Source organism: Lonchura striata, chromosome 18 (assembly GCF_046129695.1).
Source record: "Lonchura striata isolate bLonStr1 chromosome 18, bLonStr1.mat, whole genome shotgun sequence".
In the NCBI taxonomy this organism is placed as follows: domain Eukaryota; kingdom Metazoa; phylum Chordata; class Aves; order Passeriformes; family Estrildidae; genus Lonchura; species Lonchura striata.
This window is the reverse complement of record NC_134620.1, coordinates 11,622,534-11,648,282: the sequence shown is the minus strand read 5'-3', so window position 1 is coordinate 11,648,282 and position 25,749 is coordinate 11,622,534. Positions and strand designations below refer to the sequence as shown.

The 25,749-nt window shown below is 42.1% G+C and overlaps 1 protein-coding gene across 4 annotated transcripts in view; it reads right to left on the bottom strand.

Annotated features, from left to right (window-relative positions):
* Window positions 1–25,749, bottom strand: part of HECTD4 (HECT domain E3 ubiquitin protein ligase 4) — a 65,096-nt gene that overhangs the window by 29,230 nt on the left and 10,117 nt on the right. The window contains exons 3-34 of one of the 4 annotated variants that reach the window (XM_077787224.1): window positions 23,140–23,229; window positions 22,663–22,793; window positions 21,441–21,549; window positions 20,652–20,790; window positions 19,294–19,464; window positions 18,310–18,502; window positions 16,811–16,972; window positions 16,602–16,715; window positions 16,258–16,398; window positions 15,692–15,924; window positions 15,259–15,404; window positions 13,449–13,519; window positions 12,838–12,943; window positions 12,127–12,247; window positions 11,163–11,291; window positions 9,862–9,986; window positions 8,670–8,823; window positions 8,283–8,383; window positions 7,311–7,509; window positions 6,296–6,442; window positions 5,078–5,182; window positions 4,247–4,410; window positions 3,685–3,918; window positions 3,359–3,551; window positions 3,101–3,205; window positions 2,929–3,017; window positions 2,443–2,618; window positions 2,009–2,144; window positions 1,725–1,866; window positions 1,466–1,632; window positions 793–939; window positions 338–522 (exon numbers count right to left, since the gene is read on the bottom strand). In XM_077787224.1, the coding sequence (XP_077643350.1) occupies window positions 338–522; window positions 793–939; window positions 1,466–1,632; window positions 1,725–1,866; window positions 2,009–2,144; window positions 2,443–2,618; window positions 2,929–3,017; window positions 3,101–3,205; window positions 3,359–3,551; window positions 3,685–3,918; window positions 4,247–4,410; window positions 5,078–5,182; window positions 6,296–6,442; window positions 7,311–7,509; window positions 8,283–8,383; window positions 8,670–8,823; window positions 9,862–9,986; window positions 11,163–11,291; window positions 12,127–12,247; window positions 12,838–12,943; window positions 13,449–13,519; window positions 15,259–15,404; window positions 15,692–15,924; window positions 16,258–16,398; window positions 16,602–16,715; window positions 16,811–16,972; window positions 18,310–18,502; window positions 19,294–19,464; window positions 20,652–20,790; window positions 21,441–21,549; window positions 22,663–22,793; window positions 23,140–23,229 (4,625 nt within the window). The remainder of the gene's footprint in view (window positions 1–337; window positions 523–792; window positions 940–1,465; window positions 1,633–1,724; window positions 1,867–2,008; window positions 2,145–2,442; window positions 2,619–2,928; window positions 3,018–3,100; window positions 3,206–3,358; window positions 3,552–3,684; window positions 3,919–4,246; window positions 4,411–5,077; window positions 5,183–6,295; window positions 6,443–7,310; window positions 7,510–8,282; window positions 8,384–8,669; window positions 8,824–9,861; window positions 9,987–11,162; window positions 11,292–12,126; window positions 12,248–12,837; window positions 12,944–13,448; window positions 13,520–15,258; window positions 15,405–15,691; window positions 15,925–16,257; window positions 16,399–16,601; window positions 16,716–16,810; window positions 16,973–18,309; window positions 18,503–19,293; window positions 19,465–20,651; window positions 20,791–21,440; window positions 21,550–22,662; window positions 22,794–23,139; window positions 23,230–25,749) is intronic. The other 3 variants (XM_077787227.1, XM_077787226.1, XM_077787228.1) reach the window with 3 other exon arrangements.

Here is a 25,749-nt window from a genome sequence, read left to right as displayed (position 1 = left end):
ACACATCCACCATTAGCCAACAGCCAGATGTCTGTGGGTTTAAGTGTGTTATGGGTGAACTCTACCACAGGAGAAATGCCAAATGATCACTCAGAATCTCCAGATTCTCCCATTATGTTTAGACAGAATCAAATGGCAAAACCTGAAATTATTTCCATGGGGAGGAAAAAAGCCAGAATTTAAAACCAAGAAGAAAATCCACTGAATTTTGTTTTCACTTCTTAAGAGTCCACAGAGTCCCAAGCCATGGTGAATGACTGCCCTATTTGAAATACATTTACACCACTTCTAAGACAGTTCTAACACAGAGAGCAGAAGATATTTCCAGTGCTCCTACCTTCTTCCTTTTCCCACTCCACACAGCGGTTGGCCAGCACCTGGAAGGCAGCCCAAGCCATGGTGGCCACCTTTTGTTTCTTGGTCTGTTTTTCATTTGAGCTGGACTCTGTCTGGCTGCTCAGGCTGCAGAGCCGGTCCATGAGCTGGACCAGGCCACTGCGCACCAGACACTTCTCCTCACTCCTGCAGGAGAAATTCAGAGTGGAATTAACTTCTCCATCACAATGGGAATCCAGAACTTGCTGTTAGCTCAGTAATTAATTAGTTCAATTGGCAAAAAGATGGTTCTGCCTCTCCCTTGTCCTCCCCAGATGGAACTGTGAGAGAATTTAACTGGATGTTCTCAGATGCTCCTCATGATGAGTAAAGGGGATGTATTTAAACTACTTAACACTGCTCCTTAAAGCAGAGCCTACTAAAGCCAGGTGTGGATGCCTCCCTTGCCTTCCTCACCTTGTGTAGGGAATGGTGCACAAGAGGCCAATGCTGTTGGCACAGGCGATGGGGTACCGGGCACACAGGGACACCACCGACGTCATCGTCTCCCCAAAAGCCTCCTGCACCTGCTCCACCATCCCACCACACGTCAGCTCTTCAATCCTGTTGGGGGTTAGAGATTGGAAATGGAAGGCTTCAATCCACAAACTTCCACATGTAGCTTTAAGAAAATAATAATCAGTGCATGTTAAGAATTACTCAAGAGAGACTTGGAAGGAAAACTCTAAGTTACTCATTTTTTCATATGAATCATGTGAACAACAAAGCGTGGTAGTTATAACGCAGTCATGATTAAATCTCACTACAAACAAAATACAAAACATTAACTACATGTAGATGGCAGCATCAGCTGAATCTACCACTAATACCTAATTAACATAAATTTAGAATTAAATCAAGAGAGAGGGATACCCTCTACACACATCTGGGTACATGTCAGCCCAGTATGAAAGGAAAGATAAATAAAAGCATTTCTTAGAAGTTTCTGCCTTTGCATCCCAGAAGAGTCAAAGTGTTTGTTCCAACCTTAGCCCTGCCAACTTGTGCCCTCACAGCTACTCACTTCTGGCTTTCTGTCGTGCAAAGCAATTTATTCCCAAGCCACTGAATTCTGGAGAAATGCACCCACCTTGGCCCTCCCTGGAGCACCATGGTGACTGGGCCCACCAGGTGGGTCACGCCTCCGACACGCACGGCGGCCGTCAGCAGCTCCCTCATGTGCACCAGGGCCTGTTTCCTGGTGTTGCCACGTCTCCAGCGGGTCTGGGCAGCCAGCAGGAAGCTGCTGCTGGACACCTGCGAGGTTTGGGAGGGGATTTTTGTTAGACACAAACAAGGCAGCTCTTGGTTTTGAGCAAGTTGGAATTTGAAATAAAATAACAACGTACAGCTTGGTCGGGGTTTGTCCCAATGAAGGCAAAGAGCTGTCCCAGCAGGACACTGTAGGTGGGCTTGTCCCTGCTGTCCTCGATGGCCAGGGACTGCAGCAGGGTGAAGGAGCTGCTCCTGTGGCTGGTGACGTGCCGACGCCTGCGAGGGAACCGGAATGTTACAGCTGGCAGCAGGAAGCTGATCCAACCACCACCAATGTTGCTTTGCAGTGATAAATTTGATCAAGATGATCATTGGGACAGCACAGAGGTGTGAAGGGAAGGAATAAACCCTGCTGTACCTCTGGCTGGCCCGGGCAAACTCAATGTCCTCGTTGCCAATCATCTCCAGGTCGGACGGGGCGGACATGCTGCGCAGGAACACGGGCTGGCGCACGGCGTGGGAGATCACCTTGGTCTCAGAGGCTGATTTACAGGCTGAAGTATTATAAAATAGTAATAGAAAAGGTCATTCCTGGTGCAGGAAATTATTTATAAATTGGGTCTAACATCACTGGTGGATATCCCAGTGGAAGCTGAAACACAGGGTGGGGAAAATCCAGTCTAAGCAAGAACGTGCAACTCAGATCTGAGAATTTTCCTGTTTTCAATTGGACTTTATTTATTATAACAGAGTAATTTAGTTTAGGGGGGAAAACAGTTTAATTTAAAGCAAAAGAGGTAAAAATAAGAAATAAAAGGTATCTTTAGAAAATGCTGTTAATGAGAGACATACCTGGAGTCTCTGCAGGGGTCCCAGATATGCTCCTTGTGATCCCAGACTGTGCTGCAATAGTCACATGCAACAACAGCTCTGCTCTGTTCATCAAGCTCTTCACCAAGGCTTTTGTCTTTGCTAAGGGATGAGAGGTCTTCTGGATCAGTGAATTCACCTCCTGGAAAAACTTCTCCCTAGTTATGAAAGGGAAGGAAAAGAAGCCAAGTCAATGTTTGAATGCTTTCAGAAAGGAAGTGTTACTGAGGGAAAAGTCAGCTAAAGAGGACTTATGGCCTCAGTCTGTTCTATGCCAACAAAGGAGAAAGCAGAAAAAATGGGAGAAATAAACAAGTGATTCCTTAGCAAACACAAGGAGCTGTAGGTAGTAACATTAATATATTTAGCACAGAAGTTTCTAATAATTTCATCAGATCCTTTTGGAACTCCATGGAATTCCCCTGAAGCTGCCCCTCCTTTGAGGCCTAAAACTTCACTAATACTGACCTTAATGCCAGGACCACGTTCTCAAGATCACTCCCATCAAAAGAAACTTCCTTCATTGAACACAGAAGCTCCAGCTCCTTCATCTTGCTCTAAACAAAGGGAAGGAGAAGGATGAGAAGGTTTTGAGGAAGCAGAGTGAGGTACAAGCACCCACAGCAGCTCCAGGGCTCACCTCGTTGAAGTGATAATCATAAAAAAAGGGGACATTGTTCTCCAGCTTCCCATGCATGGCATCATCCACCTCGTTCTGCCACTTCTGCTCCAGCTCAGCCACACTCTAATAAAGAGACAAAAATCACACTTGTTGCACTTAAGATGCAGAAGGGATTTTAGAAGATAAAATCTGAGTACATTTTATATTTCTGTGGTGCTAAAATACATCTTTACTCCTAAAACAACCCTTCTTTGTTTTAAATAATTTTCTTTTTACCTGTAGTTGTCTCTCCATGGCATTCAGCTTCTTAAAGGTCTCTCCCATTATTTTACAAAGTAAATCATATTCCTCAGCATGTTCCTCCTGATACTGGAAATTTATCAGGGACTGGAGAGCATCAACCAAATTGAGATGTTTAATCACACATGAAACCACCATCTCCTCCATGACTTCTGGCTGGATCACTTCCCTAGGGTTCCAGGGAAAGCCAAACTCATTAATCAGGAGTAAGAGACCAACTTGAACAATTCATATTCATAAATCATCAGATGCTGCATTCACAAACAAGGTTAAAAACCCAGAGGGAAACAAGGACTCCTTACTTTATACTGGGTCTAAATTGAGGCCGAGCACGTCCAGAAATTTCCCTGAGCTTGATCATAATTCCTGGGGGCAGCCTAATCCTGGGCAGGTCAAAGTAGTGTCCAACAGGAGGCACAAGCACATCAGAGGGATATGTGAATTCCCTGTCCTCCTCTATGGTGAGAGGCAATGGAGAAGGGCTTGGAGTAAGGGCTGGAGATATGACCCCATTGGCTTCCACCTGCCACTGGCACCTGCAAAAAGGAGTAAAAACCAATTAAAAGGATTTTTTCTCCCTCTCTATTTCACCCCTCATTGAGAAAGACACTTCAGTTAACACATTACAAAGATTAAATGCCAATATTTGAAGTGTGGCTTGTACCAAGCATAACCCAATCCTTCTTTTACTCTAAAAGCCCCTACGTTTTGGAGAATATTCCCTCAGTTTTAGGCAACAAAAACTGCTGAACAAACTACAGGAAAAATGATCCAAACATCACCTTAAAGCACAAGACTTGAACACAAGAAGTCACTTCCCTCAGAAAAAAAACAGATTAAATTTGATTTTTTATTTTTTTTTACCTTTGTAAAAGTTTAGATCTTAAGAGCTCTTGACATGTTTCTTCATCTTTGGTAATTTCTGGCCCATTGTACAAAATCCTCAGCATGGAACAGGCTAGCACAGAGAGGCCCAGGGCCAGGTCAACCAGGAATGGCAAACCTCCTGACACATCCTCTGAGGATTCCTGCAGCAGGAACAGGGAGAAGTTCAAGCAATCCACCAGGAAGTCCTTTCCAATAAATTGGAGATTTCCAAAAGATAGGAGATTTTATATATAATCTTCTAAATGTAAGATATAGCTCAATAGCAGTCTTAACTCTTACACAAAAAATGCTTAACAATTAACAGCAACTTTTAAGAACAACTCAAGACAAGTAGTAAGGGATTTAACCATTATTTTCCTGAACTAAGAAGGAACAGGTGAAGTTATTTTTGGTTCAGTCATCCCAACTTGTAGCGGGATTCAAGATTCCCCGTGTCTGATCCCAGAATCCCTCCCCTCTCTTCATGGGCTGGAATAATTATTTCCTCAGGACTTCTCTGATTTTCAGGTTGCTACAAAGAAATCCTGACCCACAAGCAGCAAGAGATGCTGAAATGGCCTCAGGAGATAGGTAAGACATATTTGATAAAAACTGTCTCCATGAATGCCAGCCCATCCACATGGATCTCTGCATCCCAAACTCAGGTTCCTTCCATTGCCAATTTATCTCACTGCCCAAACCAGTCACTGCTGGTTTCCATCTCAAACTGCCAAGCTGGAAGCACATTTCCATGGGTCTGGAATGTGTTTTGGCAGGCAGGAGGCAGTGGAAGCTGAAGCTCTCCCCGGGATTCTCCCCCTGGAATACCTGGGCTCGGACAGTGCAGGCAAAGCCCCACATGGCTTTGTCAGGAGTGTTGTGCTCACGCCCACTGCGCATCTCAAAGGAGAAGGTGACCGTGTCTCCTTCCACCTTCACACATCCATGGCAGGAAGGGGGGGGGGGAAAGAAAAGAGATTTAATGGTTGAGGCAAACAAACAGGTTTTTCACACAAGTGGTGATAACTTTTAACGACAGTTATCTGAGGGTTGCTCTTATCTCAAACGAAATATTCTGATTTAATTTTTTTTTTAATTTTTGTAAAGGTGTCTTTTAGTGGCAAACTTAATTTTGCTGCTGGATGACTACAGTAAAACAAAAACAACCACCATAGCTGTCAAATCAAAAGCAGAAATTATCAGTGTGTTACTTAGCCTTGATTTTCACTGTTTGTCTGCAAGAAACCAGGCAATAATTAACAATTCTTTTCCTGAAGGAAGACAGACAAGCTCTTCAATTAGAAAAATGACAACACATTAATCAAGGAGCTTGCTAAAAGAACAGCATCAAAACCTATGTGTGAAAAATAAACCAAATTCCCTTAATTGTGAACAATGGAGTTCTTGTCTGAAATTGCTTTCCAGATTATTACCTCTTGATTTCTTTTTACAATGTATTTTTGTTATGTAAATAAGCCCAGTTTTAGCGTGGGACAATGTAGCAGCACAAATATATATATTAAACAAAAATAAAATCACACTGCAGAGTGTGAGGGGACACAATACCAAAGCACCAAAATGCTGAGGTTTCAAGAAGTTTGAGAGATTCTTCTCAGCTTTACTGCCAAAAGCAACAATGAAATTTTAAAATCCAACAGAAATGGTTAGATTTTGTTACATTTGCTACTTGATATATTTGGGGAGTTATTTTCCAAAAAACTGACTTTAGGAGAATCTGCCTAGAACTTCTCCTAGGAGGGTGTACTTAGGAGAAGAGCAGCGCCATTAGAGACTGCAGGACTCAAACATCTCCATCAGGAATTCCAGGAAGACACAAAACAAACTCCAAGGGAAACATCACACGGAACACAGAGCCGAGTTTAAAGTTCTCCCCCAAGGACACAACAGTTCACTGAGCAGGGATCTCATCATGGATAACTGTACACTTAAAAGCTTGGAATGCATAGCTATGAGGGTAAAATGGGCTGGGCATGGTTTCCAAAGGGAATTTTCTATGGGAAAGAGAGGTGGATGGGAATACTGTACCTTGACTAAGTCCTTGGGCCACCCCGTTCCTAAGACACTACGGCTGCCATATCCCAGTGTATTGCCTCCATACTCAGCAACCTTCCTACTGTTTGTGCTAGGACCAGCATAGATCACCAACTTCAAAACATAAAATACACTGTTAGACTGTAAGAGAAAAACAAGAAAACCTAATAATAATAATAATACTTAGCACTTCCACCGCGCTTTCAACTCTCGAAGCGCTCCATGCACGTGAACCAATCCTCACAGGCTCGGTGAGGGCAGCAGGGTTAAGTATTATTATCCCCATTTTACAGATGGGGAAACTGAGGCACACGGGGACTCAAGGGGCTTGGTCCCTGCCCACACAGCAAGGCTGGGAGCAGAGCAGGAGCAATCCTGACTGCCAGCCCTGAGGCAGAGAACAAACTCCTTCCCTAGCAGTGAGGGGCTGATTCTGCTCCCAGCAAAGCCAAAGTTTTGTCAGTGACTTTGGTGGAATCAGAGTTGTTTGGGGAGTTCAATATTAACGTCACCAATTAAAGATACGCCCATTAGTTATTTATGAGCATCAGGACTTGCTCTATGCCAAAGCATAAACAGCAGCAATCAGCACAAGAAGCTAATACAAAGTGGATAAATGCTATTGGTTGTTTCCTTAAAATTAATATATTTGTTCCTATTAACCCAGATAAACAAGCTCTATCATCAGGGAAAAAGGAACCTCTCCAGCTCTGCCCAGTTTAAACCAACTGTGCTGATCAAAGCAGGCAGCTGGATTAAAATTTGGGAAATAAAGGAAAACTGAACATGAGTAAAAATGAGATAAGTCAATCTTGGACTGGAATTGAGCCAGCCTGAAACTTTCTTTAACAAAAACAGAAGTGATAGAATTTCTGAAGGGAAAAACCAACTGAAACCACCCCTCAAACCCCCAATCCCTGGAGCTTCCCACACTTGTCCCATGGCACAACTCCCACTTTTTTGCAGGGAATTCCCACATTGCAGAGGTGCTAGGCTGGCCCTTGCTTACCTTGTCATAATCGTACTGGGAGGAGCATCTGTTGTCAAATCTAAGATACAAACAGCGGGCTCCTGGAATGTGGACAGTTTCCTTAAATTTATAGTTATCCCTGACAGGATGCACTGTCTCCACAGTCTTCCCAGCAGCCCAGGGAGCAGGGATCTTCAAACCAGTCAGGAATCCTGGCTCTTCCTTCTCTTCCAGCATCCTGAAAATAGAGTGAGAAACTGGGCCTAAAGCACAGCACAGAGATTTCTGTCTTTTAATAAATTACTTAAAAATCACCTCAGTATTGACACACAGAAAAAAGGAGCTGACTCTTGGTTTTAGACATGACTGTATTGAGGAAATTCATGTATTACAAATACTATCATCATTATTTGTACATTACATATACTCTTATTCACAAAAAAATCCCATTATCACAAATTCTTTAGTATTTTAAATTCTCCAATGCTGCAAATAAGCATTTTTATTTTATTTTGGCTGTTTGCTTCTGTTCCTAAGCAGGAGCTGGAAAACTTTGAGCTGAGACACAGCATTTAAATGCAGGAGTTAAAAATGTTATTTCTCTGTAAATTAAACCATTTAATAGCTTTGCAATGGTTTTAATTCTGTATCTCATGCTGCCAGAGCAATTTACATTTTCTCTTGATGGTCCTCCTTAGCCTAATTTATTGTGAGAGGAACATTGAGATTTAATTTCTAATGCTTGAGGTGCGGAAAAAAACCAAAACCAAACCATATTCTGTGTAAACAACCTGAAGTTATTAATAGTTTACTTCTGTATACAGAACAAAATTTGGAACTAACTGCCTTTTGCAAAAGCTTATATAAATCTGAGACAGCCTTAGAAATCATTCCAGCACACCTTTGAAAATTAATTCAAATTAAAACTGCTGCTTTATCCCACAGCAATGGTCAAATAGACATTACAGTTCAGTTTATCCCATGAAAAGACCCAAATGTAAAGAAAATCACCTCTCATCAGGTAACTGCTTCCCTTTCTGCTCTGGAGCACAACTGGGGGAACTGTTCAGTTCTGAGAAAACTGGAGACTGGGTTTTAAGCAGCAGTGCAGTCTGTGGCCCAAAATACACAGTGTTAGGGACATGCAAAGTGTAAAGCATTTTAAGAGCTCATTATTGAAATAATTAACAATCCTACTGTTGTTACTGACAATAAATCATGACTGAGTAGCTCCTGGAGCAGTCAAATTTAACATTCAGCATCAGCAGCTTTGGCAGCTGTTGAGAAGCTCTGAACTCTGGTGTGTGGAAGAGCCTCTGGAGGAAGCTGAGCAGCATTTTGGAGGCTGCAGGCCCCAGGTTTGGCCCTGGGCAGCCCAGGGTGGCACAGAGCCCGTACCTGGCTGGTGTAAAGGACCAGCTGCACCAGCTGAGGCATCAGGGCATCAGCCATGGTCAGGGTCTGCAGGTTTGGGTGCATCAGGGATGTCAGCAGCACAGGCAGCAGGTGGCCAAGCATGGTGGCCTTCGTGATCTGCTCCAGGCCTTTTAACCTGGAAGGAGAGCCAAAGTTACAGAGGAACAACTTTTTTCATAGAGCAGCACTTCTGTTTTAGTCACTTCTGTTTCATCTTGTAACAGCAATTCAAAATTCAGCAGAGAATGTTTGTATTATATTAACAAAATCCCCAAAACAATCTTGAAAACACTATAATTTCTCTCCCAAGTGCCAGTGACCTTGAATTGCTGACAATTCTCACTGAACAATCTGAGAGCAGAGACAGTAAATCAACAGTTTAATAATTACTCAGAGAAGGATAAGCTCCCCTGGGCACAGGATGAAAGTCCCCATCAAACACAAATGCACCAGTGTGAGTATCAGCTCCCAGCACATGGAGCTCAAAGGACTTGAAAAGGATCTGCAGCTACAAAAATATATTTGAACACAAACTCGTATGAAAATATCACCCAGGAATTGTGTGTTGTCAATAAACACAAGTAATCTTGCAGACACAAAGAAGCAGAAAGTGAAACCTGGAACACAGCTGGGACAGGGAGCTGTTTGCTTGAGCAAAGAAAAGTTCACAGATTTTGTTTCCACCCCATTCCCAACGTGCATTTATAAGAAAGAGGAGGGGAGACAGGGAAGGGCAGATGATGGAAAATGGGGGATATAAAACAACACCCAGGGACTGTCATGCATAAATATCTAATCCAGCTACTAGGGATGTAATGATCAGGAATTTAAAAATAAACAGATTGTTCTAGCTTACAGGAGTATTCCCAGCTAATTACAGTTAATTTCAAGGTATCCTACTCATAAATACCATTATGACTGAAGTAAAAACTTCTCAATTTGAGGTTCCTACAGAAGTATCAACCTACAGATGATCAGGACTGACATAGAGAGTCATTCTAAATTCTCCACCTGCTGAGCATTAAACAACTGCTACAGGAAGAAACAGCTCCTGTGCATTCAAAGCTCAAATATGAAGTGATAAAGAATAATTAATGCTAACTGTGCTTGAACAATAAGCCACAAGGAGCAGCAGTTCCCTGTTTCCAAATTAGGATCCTCCCACTTATCTTACCTTTGCTCCCTGTCAGAAATGTCACTGTTAATTAGTGCTGTAGTGACTTGTTGCAGCATTTCTAAGACTTCATCACATCCTGTCAGAATTTGTGTGGCAAGAGACAAAATGCTGGTCTTGAGCTCCTAAGTAAAAAAAAAAAAAGAGTTACAGGATACTTAAATTCTTAGAGAATTCCCCCCAAAAAAGGACAACAGAACAAAAAAGATGGATTTCCAAATGAAAAGAATGATAATGTGACCTGGCAGGCCTGCAGCAGGAGATTCATCCAAGACTTAAATTTGATTAATGTTAAGCCCCAAAGTGCTGGGAGAAACTAGGTGCATGTTTTACAGGATGCACATCCAGTTTCTGGAGGGAAGGAAGCCCCAAGTCCAGCACAGGAGAGAGCTGAGAGCCAGCCAAGGTACAGGACTGGTGACACAATGTCCTAGCAGGGATGAGGAGCACTGCAGAGAGAGAAACTGAACAATGAACACGGCGTGAATAGTGAGACAAGAAAAATACTCCAATATTTAGCATTTACTCAATGAGCCTGAACAAATCACTTCCAACTGCAGCAGCTCACAAACACACACAGCCCCTAAGAGCAGCAGAGAAAACTGGCTTAGCAAAATACCAGAAATTCAGAAATCACTTCCATTAGGGAAGAATTACTACCAAAACTACTCTGAGTAGACAACCTCCAGGGCAAACCTGGGAGTTGGATGAAGCAGTATGAAATACAGCATTTTAATAAAACTTCTACCAAACAAAGCCTGCCCTCAAACCTTGTCCTCTTACAGCTTCCTTGCCACAAACTTTATCCTCTCTATTTCAGACAACTGATGGAGATGGCTCTGCACAAGCTTTGTTTAAACTGCAAAAATGCAATAGCCAGGGGTAAGGCAAATAAGAAACTCCTTTTCTATTTATTTAATAATATTTTTTTCAAGGATCACCTGAGTGATTTGGAGAGGAAAAGGTTTAGGGGTAATGTGTCCAGGAAAGGAAATTCCCGTACCATGAATTCTACTAGCACATACCAATTAAAATCTATTTAAAATCTCATTATAGATATATTTAGGAAGGGAAGTCTCTGCTCTCACTGACAATAGGGAATACAAGCTGGAATCCTGAACATAGAATAGCTGCAGATTTTACTCTGGACTGTTTTTCCCTGTTCCCCAGCTATTTAACTCTATCAAAAGGAAAAGAACCACCAGCAAACAACAAATGCACTGCAGGAACAAGGTGTCAAGTGTCAGGAACAAGGCACACTGACTGGAGAGAGCCATACTAGAATAAAACTTGGTGTTTACCTGTACCTTCAATGTCTCTCCCTGCAAGGAGCTGTCACTGTCATCATTGTCATCAGGTTTAATCAAAATAGTGTTACTGAGGAGGTGGTTCTGCACAGCCATCAGGTACCGCAAGCACGAGGACGCAGCCTTGAACACAAATAAGTAAAACTTTGCATTATCCAAACCCTTCATCAACCCTGAGTCAGGCAAGCCTCAGACTTGGAAGTTGGAGAGAAGAAAAAGGTTGAGAAGAAAACAAAGAACAAAGAAATAATTTTATGTATTTAAGAAAAGAAACCAGTTGCAAAATGCTGAATTTTGTGAAATAGTTCCCAAAACTATAAAGAGGCAGCATAACTTTGTTCAGGTTTGGAACATTATAGCAATATTCAGGAACTCTAAGAATTAATTAATTCTGAAAAGATTGTGCCACCAGAGAGATACATGTAATTCACACTCCTGAAGGTGATGGTTCCGTGCCACTCCTCCTTCCCCACAGGCCAGGACATCCTGTCCCCTCCCAGTGTTTTTATGGAAGCTCAACCTGCCTTGCTCAGGGAGCTGATCCTGCTGAAAACACCTGCCCATAGGTTTACCATCAAATGTCATTTAACTCATTCCTGTCTGTCACTGGTAAATCTTTCAGCCTGTATGAACCACAACACACAAATGCATCTTTGATTTTTTTAAGCTGCTTTGAATATTGAGATCCACAAACTTCGCTTAAACTGAACAGCAACCAGAGCAACTGGAAAATAAATCCATGTATAAACCCATTCCAGCATTAGTGAACTATTTCCTTTGCTGTGAAAAATAACTCTTTTCTTCCCTGCACAGCACAAACAAAACACAATTCTTCTCCTGGATTTGTTAAGACACAGCTATAAAAGTTTCACCTCCTTGTACTCAGTGAGGAAGATGGATTCAAGGAGGAATAGAAGCCAAAGGCAGAGACACTTTTCTCAAGACACACTTTACTTACAGGCACAGTTGAAAGAAGCCTTTGAAAGTCATCTTTAGATACAGTTTGGCACTTGGTGATTAAGACACAAGATTCTCGGACAACAATCTTGAGGATGTAGTGCAAGAGCTCATCATTGAGTCTTCAAGAGAGGCAAGAAAGGCAGAAAATGTTAATCATTCATTATTGTGCATTTTGTACAGCTCAGCTCACTCTGCAAGCTGGATCCCAAATCATGGGAAACCTAAACAAGGATCAAACTTTGAATTCAGACACAAAAAAAACATCAAGGCTGAAATGTTTAGCAGCAAGTACAACAGATTTCCAGGGATTTGCTGTACTGTGCTGATGTAAATCTGTGATTTCCTATGGCTCCCATAAAAGACTCCTCCGAACTTGAACAGGTACTTGAGACAGGCAGTTTTACTGTTGGAAAGTCACCTATGATATCCAGAGAAATGCTATAAAATCATATTTATGAAATTATAATTCAAATTTACCCAAGAACATTGCAAAGAACAAAGAATTCCAAACCCAGTCTGGGTACAGAAGCATCCAAAGTTTTCCCTAATACATTAAATTTCTCCCTCACCCTAACAAAACTTTCCCCCACAGACACAAACAACATTCAGGTCACACTGCAGGAACACACCAAGCAATTCTAGCAGAAGTTCCTGCAAGTTCACCTCAAACAAGTAACACAAAAATCCCCTATAAACAGAGGCTTTTTACCTATAATGATCATCATCTTCACTTCCAAATCTATTGTTCTGCAGCTGCTCAGCTAAATTGGTCAGGATAACATCCCGGAGCTGGGAGAGGCCACTGTTCCTCTCTCCTGAAAGGGAAATAAACTTTTGCAAAGCAGCATTTTACAGAACAGATTTTATTTCCCCAATACCTCATTTAACAAAGAATAGAGCTCAGGAATGGCTGCATTCCCAGGGTGACCAGAGCTGCTGTGCCAGACTGGGAGCACTTTCCCTGCCATGGCACTGTTGGAAATTCCCAACATGCTCCTGTGAAGTAAAAAATTACTGAGTATCAGCTGCTTCCAAAGCCAGATTCCCACTTCCTGGTGAACTCAAGGGCATTATTCCCCCTTCCAGCAGGTCTAACATCACCTCTGATTGCTGGGTACTTGCAAATATTCCTTTCCTCCACCTGACCTACTCCAGACCATGCAGCCTTTTGGAGCATTCCATAATTTCCCAGAAAAGCATGGATTTAAAGCAGAATAGTGCTCCATATCCCACACTGTTCTCCATCCAAGCTTGAGATGTACTTTGATTTTTTTGTTCTCAGAAAAACCCCACTCTCACCTGGCAATAAGACATTCTCACCTTCAGTTAGGACCAATTTCAATAAATTATTGATTTCTGCTTCTCCAGGATACAGGATATTTAAACCAGAGCTAAGAAAAAAATAAAACCATGCATTACTTGATGGATTTAGAAGTGAGCAAAACCATTTCAGTGGACATGTGACAAATGGCACTACACACTCAGCATCTGATGGAACATTTACAAATGTGTGTGTAAAGGCTTAGAAGAGCATTCTCCAGATTTCAACATCAATATTAGGACATAAGCAGCTGTTTTCTCCAGGAATCTCTTGTAATCAATTATATATTATTGTTTAGTTCCTAAAGCTTCTCCAAGAGCTATTTGCTTCTCTCTGGAAAACTCCCCATTCATCATTTGCACACAGGGCAGCACAATCAGTTTGTTAAGAAACAGATGTCAGGAAAAATTATGATGGCTCAGAGAAAACCCCCAAAAACTCTGGTGATGGGGTAAGAGCTGAGGCTTCTCTGTGCTAAGAACAGTGGAAAATACAAGGAAAGGAATAACTACTGCTACAGTTTTGTACTTTTTGGAGACTGGCTCTATAGAAATAGTTTAAGCTACACAGAAGATTCTGGAAGGAACATTTCAGGAACACCTCAGCTTTACAGAAACATTCCAGGTGGAGACTTTTTCCCTCTAACTTGTGATGAACTCTGTCCTTTCTATGTGAATTCCCCCATCGAGATCACAATCACTTCAAAGGAGCACTTCATGCCTGTCTGAAGTGCTGAAATCATTATGCAACTTTGCCATTTCCTTTCCCTTTTCTTTTTCAGTAACAGAAAAGAAAACTGGGATGTTTTTCAGCTTCACACTGTGAGCAGAGATTACTGCAGCTTCCTTCCCTCTGGCTCATGCTGATCCACTCTGATAGAAACCTCAGGAAAAGTTATCACACATTGCCAGCTCCCTTTGAGGGTTCCACTGGCACCAGAATCCCCCAAGGAGGAAACAGGAGGAAGGAAACATCACCCAGTGCCCACCTTGGAGCTGTTTAACAAGGCACTGGAACACACAGGTGTTTACAAGGTATCCATGCAGGTGACAGGAGACACTCCTCCCTGTCACAAAGCACAACCCTGAAAATGCCAGGTAATCCTCCTGAGCCAAACTATTCTTCACTCAGAGTTGCACAGAGCCACAGAAATTTGGAATGTTGTGATTCACACCAAGAAAATGGAGGTTGAGATTTTGCTCTCAACCTCTGGAGCACTTCCCACTGGAAAACGCAGGTTCTGTTTGTCCTTGGCACACTGGAGCCAGCATTCCTTGGCCCTGAGGTTTCCATTATCTCCTTTTCAGGAGATACAACCACACTCCTTTTTTCCCCTGGGCCTTCAGTCTCAGAGCATTGCTCAAGTATTATTAACTCCTCCAGTACTATTAACCCTGCTTCTCCTGATGTTCCTTTTGTTCAGAACTCCAGTGTTACCACTGAGATAAGAGCTGCCAACACCAGCTGTGCCTTTCCTTGAACACCACAGCAGCTAAATAAGGAACTCATTCAAGGAAACTTTGCTTGAATTTAGCAACTATTTTATAATAAACATTAAAAAAAATAAAAAGTAAGAAAGTAATTAAAAGTAAGAAATTAATTACTACCTGTTATTTCATTAAGACCAATACTGTATTTCTCTTCTTCCAGAGACACCAACTGTAATTAATTTTATCATGTTCTGTCTTAAAATCCATCACGCTACATTTTCTCATATGAATATAAAATTAAACTATAATGTGAATGTTCATCTCTCACTACATTTCAAAGAAACTAAATTCTAAGCTGAACTTGAGAAAAGATATTCACCTAATAGCCAGACAAACTTCCTTCTGGATTTCAGAGCAGATCTGATCCCTTGGGGCCATCAGTAACTGCCACAGTAACAGCCCAGACCTTCTGACAATGTCTCTGTTCCTTTCAGTTTGGGGGCTGAAGAAAAATTTAAAAACCACCTAGGAAAAATTAAAAGACAAAAATATTAATATAAACATATAGACATTACTTACATTAACTTGTTTTCTGCAGTCAATTTCTCAAACTATTTGTGTGGGTCTAGAAACCTGAGAGTCAGAATTTGATTTTGAATCAAAAAATGGAGAAGGGAGAATACAAAGAAAGAAGGATATAACCTCTCTGTGTTTTATTTTAATTGAAAGAGATTTTTCAATTAGGACTCTTAAATTAAACCAAGTTTTTCATTTTTCCATGTGAATTTGGAAGCCCATTTAGGGTTCTGTACCTGGAAGACAACAAGGATGCAGCGGATGATGCAGGTGTCTCCATTGACCATGGCCTTTTCCATAATGTCACAGATGCTGCTCAGGTGATGGGCTTCAATGGGATGCTGCTTGCCCAAAAAATTGCTGATGGGGAGGTTGTTGCTGGCCGCCAGAAGGTTGAGTTGGTGGATGCACATGGCACCAACATGGTGCAGTAACTGGTTAATGACCTCATTTGTGGTTGTTGCATCCCCTGCAAGGAGAAGAGAGTTCAAATGCTGTCTGTAGACACAGACTGGATTATCAGCCTTTGCTTCTAACATGCAATAAATCAACTTCAGGGCATAAAAGGATTACCCAAACCACCTTTTTATTGTGCTGAAGGCAGCAAGAATCTGCAATCTTCCCCATATCTCACTTTGTACTTTTGCCTCTCTTAAATGAAAGCTAAACCATGACCAATATTTACAACTCTTTTCAAGAATTATGTCAGCTTTTAACAGCAAGGCAGTTTCTGTCTGTTCTCTGCCACTCCTCTGTTTCACTCCCCCTTTGTACAAAGTGCTGACTCGTGGGCTCCCCTCACCTTTGGGCTCTGTGATGATGTGACTCACTCCTAGCCTCTGGCACACACAGTGGAATGCCTGGTTCCCAGGATTGCACCACTGATCAATATAATCATTGGAGCACGTCCAGATCATGTTATTCATTGTATCATAACAGGCACCTGAGAGAAGGAAAATATTTCACACATCAATTTAGTAGAAAACCAGACTGAAGCATCTTTATAGGCATCATAAATCCAAACTATTTGCTTTAAAAGTTTATTTAAACCACGGGCATGCAACCCCACCCCACTGCAGAGTTGCTGACTGCAAATTCAAACCCACGTGGATCATTTAGGATGTGAGGGACTGCTATATTCCTTACCAAGCCCTGGCACCAGAGCCCCCCGTCCGAGCGAGCTGCCCGCAGCATCGATGAGATCTGCCCTGCTGGTGAACTGCCCATCCGAGATGTTGAACACCAGGCTGGAGGCAAGAACTACACACAAACACAGCTCCAATCAATTCCTGAGAAGTTTATTGCATTCCAGACAGCCAAGGACTCCCAGTCTGCCACAAACGGCTCTGACTTACTTTTTAAGGAGGACAAAGCGCTGGTGCCCCCGAAGAGCGAGCGCGTGGCCGAGCTGCCCGAGCCCCCCGGGGGTGGCACCAGCATCACCAGGTAGGTCCCACACGTGTAGATTGGGGTCTTCCTCAGCATCTTCAGGGGCAGCCCACAGCTGGTGTTGGCAGCTGCAACGTGCACCAGAGAAAGGTCACAAACTGCTCTTCTGCACAACAAGGCAGAGCTCTGCTCGGGGCTTCGAAGGAATCCGTATTTAGAAGCTTTGTTAAGGAGTTTCTACAGAATTCCAGAATGGTTTGGATCAAGATCATCCCATTCCAACCTCGTGGGCAGGGACACCCCTTCCACCAGACCAGGTTGCTCAGAGCTCCGTGAACCTGGCCTTGAGCATTTCCAGGGATGGGGCATCCATCACTTCTCTGTGGCCTCCCAACCTCACACATTCAGCATCAATCCCCACAAGGCTACAAAGAGTTATTAAACTAAAGAAAACAACTTCAAAATAAAATTAATTAAAAAATTAGGTATAACCAAAACTATTAAGAACTGTGTGGTGATAATTACATTGAAAGCACTTGGAGCCAAATTATCTCCTCACAGAGATCACTTGAGATTCACTATGCATTTACTATTTTAAGTTCTCTTGCTTCTCATGAAATGTGGACAATCCCAAATGATCTCCTTGCTGCAACAGCTGATCAACACTTTTTGAGTGCTGACTCAAGAATTAGCCAAGAATAGCCACTTAGTCTCCTTTTTCTGTAGCACTTGAGTTGTTAAATGGCAAAACACAACCTTTAAAATAGCTCTCCAAGCTAACTCCTTGCCAAATTCCCTGGAAGCAGAGCCATTTAATGTATAATTTATTTTTATGGAAATACTTTCAATTGTCTCAAATTGAAGAAAGAAAACTCATGTACTTGTGAAGGATAAAGAGGAGTAATTCAAGATAAACTGAATAAAATCTTCAGATAAATCTAACAAAGCTCCAGATCATCCTGAAAGCCATCAGTGCAGCTCATTCAAGATTCCCTCATTAACTTGGGTTGTTTCCATAAAAGAATACCCAAACATTGTGCAGATGGGCTCAAAAAAGTGCTAAATCAGCTAAGATTTGTAACATTCCAGTGACTGGTGAAGCAATCATTCAATTTTCTAACCTGCAGGCCATTTTTACACCCATTGGTACACATTTTTACCAATTAGAAGCTCAGTTGAGCTGCAAGCAGAGAAATACAACTACCAAATTCCCCAAACTAATTCAATAACGTAATTGGAAAAGGGTGCTTCCCATTTTTCCATCCCTAAACTTTCCTCGCAATCCTAATTTAGCAAAGGAACTGGTAATTCCTTTAAGCAAATACTGTGCTGATCTTCCAACTACATAATTGGGGAAACAAGAAAATCAAACACTTTTTTTTTTTTTAAACCTGTCCTAAGAGGTCAGCAATAAGCAGGATGCATGCTGTGTGTGTTAAGCAATGAAAAGTGAAGTGTTTCTGACCTGCCTGGTCCTCCTTGAGGGTGTTGGAGATGGTGGAGCCTGTGAGAGCAGCGAGGGTGGCCGAGGGGGAGGCGCGGTACCGGGACAGGCGGCTCAGCAGCATCTCATTGATGCTCTTGGCAGATTCCCCCTCTTTCCTCATCAGGATAATTCTTTCCTGCAGAGGATTTGCTATACAAATGCCATTTTCTACCTGGTAAAATGGGGGGAGAAAAAAATACTTTAGATGTTGGAATCCATAGGTGAGAGATCACCCAAATTGTATCAGGTAGGAATATGAAGTGAAACTTTGCTGACAGAAGTTCTTGCAAAAACAAAGTTCTGAAAGCAAGACAGGAGTATTTTTTTGTTTGTGGCTTCATGGTTCAGTAAAATAATTTAACAGAAGATATCTAACATCTTTGATATATTTAATAGGGTATCTTCTATTTATGCTTGTTCTTAAAGACAGAACTGCTTGTTGTAAACTTGAGTTTATTTAGGAAACTCTGCTTAAAAATATATAATTCTCTTGTATTTTCTTAGTGGTGTTTCACTTGCAAATCATTTGGCTCAATCATTTTTCTAGGCAAAAAGTGTGAGCAATGATTTCTTCAGACCATGATGTTCAGGGGAAGTTTTACTGCAGAATGCATCTCTTAATGAAGATGTGATTTAGAGCGTTAAGGATTTTCCATGAGTTGTACTACTACAGCCTCCCAATTCCAGCTCCACCATCCCACTCCATCCTCCTCTGCTGAGCAGAAATACAGACATAAAAAACACATTTTATGCTACAAGAGAATTCATATTGCTAAATATAATAATCCTCTGGAGATGGAATTGGACAGTCCACCTTCTGTTCTGTTCAGTTATTTCACATAAACCCATTCAGATCACGCCCATAAATATCCAAACCTAATGTGTCAATTTAAAAATGCTGATATTTAATTAAACTGGGTTATGCTACCAACATCAGGCATAGGAAACACACTATTTGCTTACTATAATTTCAAAAATATCCATAAAGACAGAGTGGCCTTTGGGGGTTTTTTCGTTGAGGCTTGCAGGAGACCAAATCCAGTAGAAAAAGGTGCCATCTGAAGAAAGATGTACGGTGGTCATAGTGCTGCCAACTGGGAAGTGATTTACTGGCATTGGGATTATCTGACATACCTATGAGACAGAAAGCATCTTAACAGGTCTGATTTTGCAGTTTGGCCTTACAAGTATGAACAGCATGAAAAAAATATAGAGATCAAATGCAGTTAGTGCAGAAGAGGCTTAATATTGGACTTAATAGTAGCATTACATTGATTTATTACCAACAGCTATTCTGTGATATTTGCCAAATATCCAAACCAGCTCATAGATCTCCAATTTAACCTATCTAAAAATAAAAGGATCATCTCCTCTCTAATGATGGAGAACAAACCCACAGTACCACAAGGAAAATACACATCCTATTGAGTCACCTACTTTCTGCAACTTCTCTCAAACATTGCTTGAAACTTGAGAAGAAAAGGGGACTCTAAACATTCTCAGTGTCAGGAAACACACTGGACATAAATGTGTATATCCATCCTTAAAACCACAGAAGGAAAAACCCCAAAGTAAACAAACTACCCCAGTTTTACAAAGGACAACAGTTGTTTATCCACAAATCACAACCAGATCTGAAACAACACCGGAATTTTGGGACAGGGGAAGACAAAGAGGTGCTCAGGAAGAACACATTCTTTATTTAAACCAAAGTCCATTTTGCTGTTGTTTGATTGCTTTAATGGAATATCTTGAGTGGGAAGGGTCCCACAGGGATCATTATCAAACTCTGGCCCTGCACAGACACGCCAACAATCCCACCCTGTGCATCCCTGGGAGCAGTGTCCAAATGCTCCTGGAGCTCTGGCAGCCTTGACCATTCCCTGGGGAGCCCAGGCAGTGTCCCAGTACCTTGTGGAGGAAGAACCTTCCCCTGATACCCAACCTAACCCTGTTCTGACACAGCTCCAGCTGTTCCCCGAGTCCTGTCCCTGCACACAGAGAGCGGAGATCAGAGCTGCCCCTCCTGAGGAAGCTGTGGATTGGGCTGAGGTCTCCCCTCAGTCTCCTCCAGGCTGAACAAACACTACCAGTACCCCATAACATAGAACAGTGTAATTATAGATAAATACATATACTTATATATAAGACACACTGAAACAGTAACATCTCTACCATAACTTACACATTCGCCACACAGTCACTTCAAGGTGGGGTTAGAAAAACACGGTTTCACAAAACAAGAAACTTCAAAGATGAAACCAATTAAAGCTAAAATGTGTGTGATTGATTCAGCCTGCTTTTGCTCCTGTCCCCTTTACCTGCAGGGTATGTTGATCCACGAGCTGGAACAGGTAGTGGGGTTTGCTATCAAAGGACACGGGCCGATGCAGGAGTTTGCCGTTGCCAAAAGCCACCCAGCCCGTCTCCAGCTCCTCGTTCCGACAGTACACAAACCCCCTGGAAAAAAACCCACCAGGATGTTCAGACTCCTTCAACCCCGCCCTGCTTCTTTGGGTTTTATTTCAAATAACAACCACAATGCAACCACAGTGTTGAACTTTGACTGAACTTATATTCAAGTCAGCAATTTTTGTTGTGAAAGGCTTTAAGCTGTAAAAAGCCTCGTGGTTTTCAAGCAATGAAGAAGCAAGGAGGTACAGTGAGTCACAGCTGCACTAATTACTTAATGAATGACATAATTAGCAAACAAACACTCACAAACTCAGCTATAAATAAGAAGTCACAGAACTGGTCTGTAGTATATCCCTCTCAGCAGAGAATCAACCAACTTACTAGATATTAAAAAATAAAATTGAATCTAAAATTCTGCTGCTGTGGAGGTTGAACTAATGGCCTCCACAGGTCCCTTCCAACATCAACTTATTCTTTAATTTTAGACAAAACACACTCAAGAATTTCAGATGAGAAACCACATCAAAACAGCATTTAATGAAAATTTACATTACAATCTGGAATCACAGACTGGTTTGGGCTGGGAGGGACCTTAGAGATCCCCTCCTTCCAAGCTCCTGGAAGAAGTGTCCCAAAACAGGACCTTTTGGGTTCCAGCAGCTGTGCACAACAGCCAAGACTGAAGTGTCCCTTACCTGAGGGTTCCGTGCAGGCCTGACCCCAGTTTGCTGATTCCCCTGCCCACGGAATTGGTGGTGTACAGGTAGAGCCCATCGGCTGCAAGGCACCGGCCCAGGTCTGCATCTGCAGCAGGAGCAAGGACAGCAGAGAGCACCTCTGTAATAAACATTCCAGCTGGGAATTCTCCCTGGGGGTTACACTCCATGGAAACCACCAGGTACTCACAGCAGGTCACTACCAACCCTTTTTTTAATAATGAATTTTTTTATTTGGTGCTCTAAGACCTGCTGTAACACAGGCACAGCTCAGCAAAACCAGTGGTTTCTTCCCATCTCCTTCAAGCCTCAGAGGTGCCCAGGTCTCACACAGTGTAAGAGAAAGAAGAATTTAATATTGAGCCTTGATCTCGTTTCTGCCAAACTCTGTGATTCTCCTAAAGCTACTCAGATCCTTCCACCTCTGAACACTTCAATTAAGACAAAATGTATTTGAATCACAGACCAGTAATTACTAATAATCAAGACAGGACACAAGTCTAGCCAATCTATTGAAGTTCACAGGATCTAGCCACTCAGCTTGGGAAGGAAAGGTCCACTCATTCTGTTGCCTAAACACCTAAAAAGAGATGTCTCCAATAAATCTGCAGGTAGCCTAAAATAACAACTCAGATTTTTAAATTCCTATGGATTGCATTAAATGTCACCAAAGCTTGAACTTATATTGCTAAAACCATGTGAACTCTTATTTATTACAAAAACAGTAAGCAAACAAAACAGTAGAAACTGAGAAGTAATTCAGGAAAAGAAATACAAAAGAAAGCATTAAAAAAAGAACTTCAAACTCAACTGGGTAGAAACAAAAGCAAAGTAGGAAAGGGGGGAAAAAACCCAATGAACTTGTGCTTCTAAAAATAAACTTGCTGTGCCACTGATAGCTGGCTACTGAACACAGGGATACTACACAGGGCAGTGATTATTCTCTAATGAGGGGATAATATCCAAACTCTGTCTGACCCCTCTGAAAAATTCCCACTGGAGTCAGGAAGGGTCACTGGATCAACTGTTTTGGACTGTTTCCCACAACCTGACAGTTTAGATCAGCAGCTGCTCTTCAGCAACCAAAAAGCAACATTTTTTGGGCCCCAACTCTGAAGTTTTACACTCATCTTTAAACAATTCTCAGCCTTAAAGCATCCTGTCCTCCTCTGCTGATAGTGACAAGGATGAAATCATTCACCTTTATTCTCACTGCTGGCACCAGTGTTGGCATCAGGGGCAGGTAACATGTCCTCAAAGCCCCAGGACACGATGTGCTTCCCTCCAAGCAGGCAGGAGGGGGATCCAGGGCCTCCCTCCAAAAGTAACAACCTTTTAAGCAGAAAATAAAATAAAATTTCAAAAAGAATAGCGGTAGGAAAAAACAGCTAAATTAAAAGTTAAGACGATGTATTTAAAGTAATTATTCTGTCAGAGTTCATAAGCCATTTAAAAGAATCATCAATATTTAATGAAAAAACAAAAACAAAACACCCAAAACCCAATCAATGCTTTTAGATTTGATTTTCTAAAGTTCTCTGCACATGACTAAATCTTCCCTAAAGCTTTCAATAACTCTAAAGCCTTTTAGTCACTTTTAAAGACATTCCTTCCTACACACACTTAATATATTTTCAGAGCTGCTGGAGAAGTTTATAAGGAGAAAATTTCTACAAACCTGTAGAGAACATCAGCCACAGGCAGGGACCCCAGCTCAGTCTGTTTCTGTAATAGATGCACTGTATGAACAAAGGTTTTCAGCGACCCTCTAAAAGGACAAGAAAAACATGAATTAAAGATGTCTATTGAAGCCAGACTGAACACACACAACAGCAGCCATGGAGAACACCCAGAACCAGAGCCATGATATGGCACCAGCTTCTTTTCTAACTGGCATTTTTTTCCTGAAGGATGCTCATTCTTTGGGGAGGAAGGGTAAGGAGAAAGAGGGGGGCAGGCAGATTGCTGGGGAACCTCTGGCCTAAATTCCACCACCTTTTTTTGGAAGAGGCTGAAGCCCTAGTTGGGAGGCAAAGCAGCAGCCACAGGCTGGGTCATCAACAACAGGTTCATAAAGGCAACCCAGGCACCTGATAGGACACCTCAACCTTGCTCCTGAGGCAGCTCTTCCAAGACTTCTTGTAGCTGATTAATCACATTCAGATCTCCAGTGCAACCCATGGATCTTCCTGGCTGAGCCCAAGTGTGAGCAAGGGCTGCTGCACTCCCACCTGGAGATGCCTTTCCTAACTCAAATAGGAAAGACCAGACTCATCCATTTCTCATCAAGATTCTGACTTCTTTTCATAGAATCATGGAATATCCCGAGTTGGAAAGGACTACAAGGATCATCATCCAGCTCCTGGCCCTGCACAGACACCCCAACAATCCCAGGCTGTCCCTGAGAGCTTTGTCCAAACACTCCTGGAGCTCTGGCAGCCTCGGGGCCGTGCCCATTCCCTGGGGAGCCTGGGCAGTGCCCAGAACCTTCCCTGATCTCCAACCTAAACCCCCCTTGCACAGCTCCAGCCGTTCCCTGGGTCCTGTCCCTGTCCCAGATATCAGAGCTGCCCATGACTGCCCTTCCTGAGAAAGTTGCTCCTGAGAAAGCATTGGGATGAGGTCTTCCCTCACAACCCCAAATTTGGAAGATCCAGAAGTCTTTAAAAATCTGTATTTTAGAATTTCTGTTTTAAAGGTCAGGGCCATTTTCTGGAAGATGTGATAGCTTTATTTCCAGGCATTGAAGCCCACCTAAGTAGGAGAACTTGGCTGTGTCTTAGGTCAGTTATGAGCTGCTTTCTCCACAAACAGGAGTGATCAGCTACAGAGGTCCTTGCCCTGCACTTTGCTGAATCCAGCCTTTTGGTGTCACATGGTCAGTCAGCTCCCAAACTTCCCTCCTCCACACCCCAATCCCTGTTTTTCCCAGTGACATCTTCAGCTCTTTGCTTTCACTGCTAAACCTCAGCCTGGCGAAAATTGACGCCAAACACATTAAAGCACCTCAATTAATTATTTAAAGCAATATTTACCCTGTTGTTTTATTTTTAGCAGTAAGAAGCACCCAAGATTGCAACTAGGAATGTCAATAATAGTCTCATTTTCAAGGTTTTTTCTTCAATACATGATTTAGATGTTTAAAGGAAAAGTGTGAGGTTTTCAGAGGTGAACAAAGCACAATGGAATATTTCAACTCTCTAAGCAATGTAAGGCAGACTTGCAAAGAAAATAAAAGATCAACCTGAAGTTCAAAAGCTCTACTTGAAATTTAGCTCATCTGCAACAGAACATCCCATATTTCCTGAAAATTGACATCTGGGAAAAAAAAAAGAAATAAGACTGTGTTTATCAAATCCAATTTCTCTGAGGTATGTTCAAGTACATTGCCTTTCAGATAAGGCAGTTGTCAGAACAGAATAATTTGCCACATACCATAAATTTCTCAATGACTTCATTAAAACAAGTGCACTAGAAATTAAGTAGGTTTTATTTGAATAAACCTTTTCCTAAAGCAAATCATGCCACATCCTGGGAACTCCAACGTCTTAAATGAGAGTTAAACTTCACAGACAAGGCTGTGACCTGGAGAAACATTCAAACCAACGTTTCCAAAAGGCTCCTTGTGACTTTAAAGCCATATCCATGGGGCTTTGCAGACATTTTGTATTTCCTCCCCCTCCCTAAGCCCCATCCTCTCAAAATAGTAGGTTTTGATTACAATCAAATACGTCCAATTTGTCTTCAATCACTTGATGCCAAACCCATGCAGGGCAAGGGGTACTTTAACCTACAATGGTTGAACTCCTCACTAGCAACAAAATTAAAAAATACCTCCAGACATTTGAGAGACAACACTGAAATAAAATCTGAAAGGAATTGCCCTGAAAACTGGCAGTTCCACCTTCTCCAGCCAAAGAAAGGTGCAGGACAAAGGGAAAAGGAGACAACTTTTCTATTAGATAAACACATTTGGAACCAGTCCTAGAGCAGCTCACTGCAGTAGAAGCAGCAATGTGCACATGAGACATTGCTAACCCAGATCCTTCTGCTTTTGCATATGCTAAACACATGCAAAAAAGAAATGCTTAGCACTTTCACCCTTTCCAACCCAATATTTAAATATCAGAAAGAGAAAGGCTGGTGCAAACTAAAAATAACTATCACCAGTGCAGTCATATCATTTTTGATTTGTTTCAATGGAAAGAGAAAATGAACACCAACCACAGCATTGCCCAGGGGTGCTGGAGTCACCATCCTGGAAGGGTTCAAAAACCAAGGATGTGGA